The sequence below is a fragment of the Sinocyclocheilus anshuiensis genome, unplaced genomic scaffold (genome assembly GCF_001515605.1).
Source record: "Sinocyclocheilus anshuiensis isolate Anshui unplaced genomic scaffold, SAMN03320099.WGS_v1.1 scaffold810, whole genome shotgun sequence".
Lineage (NCBI taxonomy): Eukaryota > Metazoa > Chordata > Actinopteri > Cypriniformes > Cyprinidae > Sinocyclocheilus > Sinocyclocheilus anshuiensis.
The window spans coordinates 772,227-779,464 of NW_015542409.1; the positions used below are offsets into that span (position 1 = coordinate 772,227).

The 7,238-nt window shown below is 38.8% G+C and overlaps 1 protein-coding gene across 1 annotated transcript in view; it reads right to left on the reverse strand.

The window, feature by feature from the left end:
• Positions 1-3,192: 3,192 nt before the first annotated feature.
• Positions 3,193-7,238, reverse strand: part of LOC107693208 (ribonuclease H1-like) — a 6,797-nt gene continuing 2,751 nt past the window's right edge. Inside the window, exons 5-6 of the mRNA XM_016492495.1 lie at positions 6,977-7,101; positions 3,193-3,534 (exon numbers count right to left, since the gene is read on the reverse strand). Of these exons, the coding sequence (XP_016347981.1) occupies positions 3,448-3,534; positions 6,977-7,101 (212 nt within the window). The 3' untranslated portion in view covers positions 3,193-3,447. The remainder of the gene's footprint in view (positions 3,535-6,976; positions 7,102-7,238) is intronic.

A 7,238-nucleotide genomic window follows, 5' to 3' on the forward strand; every position in this document is an offset into this window, starting at 1 on the left:
ACTGATTTAAGTGGCAGTTCAGAGCTCGGCCATCTGCACTATTTGGGTCAAGGACTTTGTGTTTCGATGTGCATATAAGACGATGCAGTGCTTATTAAACTCTAGCTATGGTGGTATCTCAGTGTAGTGAGGGTTTTGGAGAGCTCCTAAGCAGGTGTACTGTCAGAGAGATAGGGAGGGTGGAGTGAGAGAGAATGAGAACGAAAGCTGCAGAGTGCCGCAGTGCTTGAGCTCACCTTGTCAAGCCCCTCTCTGCGGGCAGGCCTTGCCCTTGCAAACAGCAAACCACCAGGCGGGTGTCTCAGCCATGTAGAACTAGAGATACTGGCCTATTAAAAGGAACATTTCGGTTTAGTGCAAGTTAAGTTCAATCAACAGCATTTGTGGCATTATATTGATAACAGAAATGATGAGGCTACTGTGTGGCAGTTAAATTAATTTTTAATTTACTATGTAACCGAAGTAGCGACAGATCATTGCATCCTTGTCATGACCATAGACTGTATGGTCATGACTCATGTACATCCAAGTGAAAAAAGATTATTGGAAAAAAAAAAAAAACGAATTGTGGCCGGACTTGGTTTTACACATCAGGCTAAATAATTGGCTAAGTCATGTATGTCACAACAGAGAAATCTGCCATTTCACTGAAAGACCAAGTTATGACATTGTAATGAAAAATGATGAAAAAAAAAAGCATGCATTGTTCGCAATAAAATCATTAAGATGCTTTTGGAAAATAGTCATTTAGCAAATAGAAAATGTCATGCAAGCAGAAAAGAAGCTTATGATTTTGTAATAGTAAGGTAGCCTTTATGAGCGGTGGGTGGACTAAGAGGTCTTGTGTGTTTGACAGTTTGGAGGGAAAGCAGGGAATGCTAAATGTCAATGGCTAAGCTGTGTTACATACATTTTTCTGTTAAAACGTGAATTATTAACGTGCCCATAAAGCTGTTTAAATTATTTTTACGGCCGGTTTGTAGTTTATAGCTGCAAAATTGGATAAATTGTGTTACCACGCATATTGTTCACGTTTGGTGGCTATACAAAAATTTTAATGCTTACATATTTGGCCCCGTTCACTTCATTTTAAGTGCCTCGGTGTAAAAACAGATTTGCCTGTTTAAGAAAAGGAGGGAAGGGTGGAAATAATTTTTGCTGCAATCAACATTGTCAAACATGTTGTTGTTTACCTTGTAAAAAAAGTTGTTTTTCCTTTACCTTTCACGGAAGCTACGTCGCTCTGAAGCGGCTTCCGTCGAGCACAGCGTGGTAGCTCGCTCCATATGTTTACTTCTCTCGGGTACGTTTCTTCTCCCTTCCACTATTTTGCAGCCTCTGATTCCGGCAGCTTCAAAGAACCACAAAATAAACACAAATGCAAACTTATCTCTTCGCATTAGCGCATCACAACAACAAGCGGCGAGGGTTTCTGACAGTATCTTCTCTGTCTGTTTATCGCAAGAGATATCAAACAGTCAGCCTAGTTCTGAGGCAGCAGTTAGTTAGGCTGATGCCGTTCCAGACAGCTGTCATGGAAACAGATGTCTGTTCGGTTACAAGCTGCAGCTTTGCTCCCGTGGTAACGGCTTGCCGGTGCCTTTGATTGTGCCTCGCTGTGCCTGCTCCGAATGTGGCTTCCATTGAAGTCCCTGCACAAAGAGGCCTCATCGTGTGATTGTTGGATTCATTAGCGGAAATTCCCCTACACTTCCTTCCAGATTTGAGGGCCCGAGTCAGCTGTGACATGGTTTTTGAAGAGAGCAGAGACCAGATGTGCTGTAATGATGGGGTGTTTTTGGTGTGCCTCCTCCTTCCCTTAATCTCCAACAAATTATCACTGTGTTTGATTATCAAACAGCCTTCAGATGAGTTCTAAATGTTACCAGTTGGAAAATCTACCTTCCATAAACATTACAAAATGAGCTAATCTACATTCCCCATTAGGCTTGAGGATAGTTTTCATCTTCAGATCCAACAATACGACTTGCAAAGAGACAATCTGCCACACAAGGTAGGCTCAAGAAACCTGAAGCTGTGAAAGGTTACGAGCACTAAATTCTCCTTGTTTTCACCAGGCAAGGACAATCGGAGTCTCCTGACCTATGATTTATTGGGATGTTGACCGCACATCCCGCTCTGAAGGTCTTGGATCTCAGCGGGAATTCAGAGCCGTGCTCTGCAAGCGAAAGTCAGGACTGACCGCGCCGAGGCCCTAGTGTTGAGATTCTCACCTCTGTTTATTTCACGAAAGAGAAGATGCCTTCACTCCTCCCCAGCCTGCTGTGCAGCTTATCTGTATTTAAGACAACACTCAAGGCATATGTCTAGACGCAGGCTTAAAGCAGAGAATCGGACAGGACAGTTATATAGCTTGAGATAAACGACAGCACTAAGAGAATTTCTGGAGCAATGAACATGAACAACAGGCCAAGGCTCTCACTATATAATGAAAATTCTGTCATAATTTACTAACCCTCATGTGTTTCCAAACCTTTATGACCTTCTTTCCTCTTTGGTATTTTCATGAGACTTGTGGTCAAAAAACATCTGACTTTAGACTAAAAAATAAATAAAAATAAAAATGATATTTTTGTGTTCAACAGAAGAAATAAGTCATAGATTTTGAACATGACTAAATGACAGAATTTTCATTTTTGGGAAAAAAAAAATATTCCTTGAAAATGTTTCCTTGAAATCCTTCTGTGTAAATCATTTCGATAGGTTTAAATATTAACTGGATAAAGCGAATTGGATGAAGATCTCCTCAGCTATGAAGAAAACTGAAAAGAAAAAAAAAAACTAAAAAGAATAAAACCAGAATACTTAGTTTAAATATCACAGGTGAAGGTGGGAAAGGCTCAGTAATAAGAGAGAAAAGCTAGATTTTTGTAAAGATAAAATCTGTAGTCTACTCTTTTCAGCATGAACTGCAGTGACTCCTGCTGTTCATACTGAGGCATTTCAGCGCTGGTGCATTTGAGAGCCATGACCATTTCTTAACTGAAAACACCTTGCTGAAAACAAGAGCAAGATGATGCATTCAGAGATAAAGAATCAATAATACATTACGGTGGCAGAATATTAGCCAGGTTGGAGACTTACACCGGTACACTCACTACAATTATTTTTGTCACTTGTAATGCATCCAAAAATGTTCTAAGTGCTTATGTTTCTGAGAGATGGGGAAAATAAGTACCAGCAATCAATCTCAGGAACAAATATGACAATTTAATTGACAGAACAATCATAAAAAACATTTTGGATAAGCACTGCTCTTCAGAAAAGAAGAAATCTTGTTTCGAGTGTTATTTAGAATATTACAACACTAGCCCAACAAAATAAAAAGAAAAAGTACATTAGCCATCAAGGGTAAACAAACTACAACCTCATCCTAGGCACCTAAAACAAAATGTAGCATTATAAAATGAACGTGGCAACAGTGGACTAACACAAGGGCTTTGCTGCTCCCTCCCTGGACAGTCTGTCTGCTTCCTCATTGCCTGTATAGCCAGCATGACCTGGAATGTGCATCTAGAAATGAGGAATAAGAGAGATGGTAAATTTCTTCATTTGTAGTCATTTCACTGGCCATGCCATGCGTTTGTTTCATCACTCGTTGCATAATGCCAAGCATGCATTAGAACATCTGAAAGTGAGCTGCAGGGTTCTGACATGGATACACGGTCCTCAAAAAATTGTAGCAAAAATGCAACAATTAAAAAAAAAAAAAATAATAAATATTAATGTGAATATGAAACAAAATTATAATAAATAGCTATTGTAGCTAGGGGTGCAACGGTTCAACTTACTCACGGTTCAGTTTATATCACGGTTTTAGAGTCACGGTTTCGGTACAGTTCGGTACGTGCTGTGTTTAGGGAAAAAACTATAGTCAAATAAAAATAAAGAAAATAACAAATAATCTAACTACAAGCAACAGCACAAATAAATGCAATAGAGCAAAGATACAAATAAAATAAACACTGCTTTTCAGGTTTTTTAGGTAGGTCTAACAGTTTTTAGGTACAGAAATTGAATAAAATAATTAAATGTAAAACTAAATTGCATATTTGACTGTATAAATTAAAAATGATTCCTTATTAAAGTTACAAAAGTTATTCAATAAAGAGCAGCGAGTGATTTCCGCGTTGTTGCGGTTTAATTAACTTTAAGAAAGTGCTGTCACTTTAAGAGAACGCACTGATCCAGTGCACTGATACTGTATGTTCAGCCGACTATGTCTGCTAGGATACTCACCAAGACGGGCATTTTGATCATTTTTGTGTGAATTTGTCCATTCAAGCACAATACTTCAAAAAGAGCTTAATATTTGCGCGCGTTCTGAGACGTGGGTTCACGCGCTTCGGATAAGCGCACACACAGATCTTCTCACTGCACGTGCGAGTTCGCGTCATCTGGCTCTTTAATATTTAAACTGGCAAGGCTTAAATGAGTTTAGTTTAAACACAGATAGCAACGTGTGCTGTTCTGGTCTCACCTGCGCTATCGACACGTGATGACGGCATAAATGACAGTTATTCCAGCATACAGCACCCGCATTGAACAAAGAGTGACTGGTTTGTCCACGTATTGTTTTTTCTCTCTCATCGCTCTTGTTGTAATGTATTGGGAAGCCAGAATTTGTATCCATCAACAGAAACATGCATTAGCCGAACTCTAACAAACCATATTACAGATGCATTGTCAGATTTAAGTTGAACCGTGGTCCTAGTGCATGCCGAACCGTGTGTGGAGAACTGTACGGTTCGATTTTTTTACCGAGAACCGTTGCACCCCTAATTGTAGCCTGTAGGTATCTCTCAGTTTCTCAAAGTTCTGGCATAGTCTTCAATATATGAAAGTTAGATTTAATACTTGGATACTGATTTAATATTGTTGGAGCTGGACTCTGTAACTTAATTTATTCATTTTTTTCTGACACTGTGTGTCATGTTTGATTGTAAAGTGCTAGTAACTATAGTTATCCAGCCAGTTTACATCAATACCAAATTTTGAACAAGAACTGCAGTATATTCACTATCCTACATTCAGAAGGAGTTAAAAGATCACTTCTAGACAATATAATGACTATAAATCACAGCATTCTTAATAGATCAGCTGCTCTGATATTACATTCCCTCCTTAATTACCTGCATCAGCAAAAATTATGCAGATATGCAAGACATCTCTCTTTGTGTGCGTTTATCAAAAATGATAGAGTGAAAGTCTACAACTGCACCTTTACATCCTAAAAGAATGTTTACACACAAAGGTTGGGACATCATGCTTGAAATGCACAAACTGATGAGCAGATGCCATATTGCAGGGCTCCAGACTAACTTTTGAGAGCAGTGGCACCAGTGCCACTAAGTTCTACAGATGGTGGTGCCAGAAGCAGATTTGGTAGCGCTGGGGGGTGGTGTGTGCGGGTATTAAAAATAAAGATAATTTAATCATAAAATGACTATTGTTTTGCATTAATAAGTGCAGTTACTAATAATATTATGCGTTTAATTCTTGTTAATGTACATTTGACAGTAAATCATTGAGCTTGAGTTGGGAAGCATACAAAAGTAACATGCAAAATGTAATTTCATATGGAAAATTGATCATTTCTACTCTTATAAAATTTCGACTTTTATTAAATGAGTACCATCATTTTTCTATAGTATGACACAGAACTGACCAACAACTTAAGTGATTATAAATGGATCACTCTTTATGTGATTGTCGCAAATTGAAGTTTATTTAAGGCATTTTGTGACTTTTCTTACATCATACACAAAAAGTGCAAAATTGACAAAATATGATTTATTGATGATTTGATATTTTATAATAGTGATTTTATAATTTCTAAATATAAAGCAAAACATAGAAATTAATGACTAATAAGCCAATATGTGCTTCTCTGCTGCCATCTACTGGTTATAGAGGTAATTTTATGTATTTTTGAATTTTACATAAGTGATTGTTTACCACAAATAATATTTTGGTTATCCCATTAAAACAACATTTAATTAGGATCATTTTTAGAGCTCTAAAGTGCTGAAAATAGTTGTGTGAAATGCCTGAAAGTCACTGAAAAGTGCTTGAATTTCTCTCTCAAAAGGTTGTACAAACCCTGAAAGGAATAATGTAATAACATTCAACTATTTCTGCCTCAACACCATGGTTATAGTCAGCGTTACTACTTCTGGTTTTCTACGCACTGTTTAAGGTTTATATTTTGTGCAGAATCTGAATGCTTCTCACTAGATCTAGATCATTCTGCGGCGAGTTCAAATGCTTCTCACTGGATCTCACAGTGCTGTGCTGTAATAGTCATGAGATCAACACTGGCCCTGTCCCAAATGGCACACTTCATGTGCACTTTCAGTCTTGAGGACTTACAATGGCCGCTGCGTACACGTGTCCGTTAAGTCCACGAGACCATAGGGTGTCCCATTCGTCATTTTAGCGTTCAGAAGGGTACTCGCGAGTGCCCCCTTTGAGGCCGCTATGTGCCCTCGATGCGCACTTCTGCTGAGCCCACAAGCCTGTGAGCTACGCAGCCGACTTCTACCCGGCAGTCAAAGCGGCATTACATCACGAAAGTGCAGACTCTGAGGAAGACCGAGAGGGTTTAGGGTGCCATTTGGGACAGGGCCAGATTCCTGAGTAAACCTGTTCTGAGCTCAGACCTGGTTTGCTTGCGCTGCACTCAATTATTGATCCGAGCTGATAATCGGTCCGCGCTGCGCAGCTCAAATGAGTAGCGCTGTTTCGTTGCACTTTTGTTTTGTTTGCCGTTTGAAGTTTCTCATATGCAACAGAAATAACAGAACTTATTAACTGGGCAATGCGGTGGTCGTGCCAGTGCGACCGCTCACAAAAATGAGTCGCACCAGCAGAAAAAATGGTCGCAAAATGCAACCATTTGGTCACAGTCTGGAGCCCTGTATTGTACATCACTGCGAGTACAGATAAAACATACCCATACGACCTCAAGTTCTGCATTTAGTTTATCCAACTTTTGGAAGTCGTCCTTGTTGACTATCGCCCCACCACCTTTAAGCCTCCAGCCATTAGACTTCCAAGTCTTAACCCAACTTGTAATGCCTTTGGAAAGCAAAAAAAGTAACTGCACAAATATTGAAATAAATAAACTCAAAATTACTATTTGTAAGTTACTTGTATGTATGAGAGTGTGTGTGTGTGTGATATATATATATATATATATATATATATATATATAT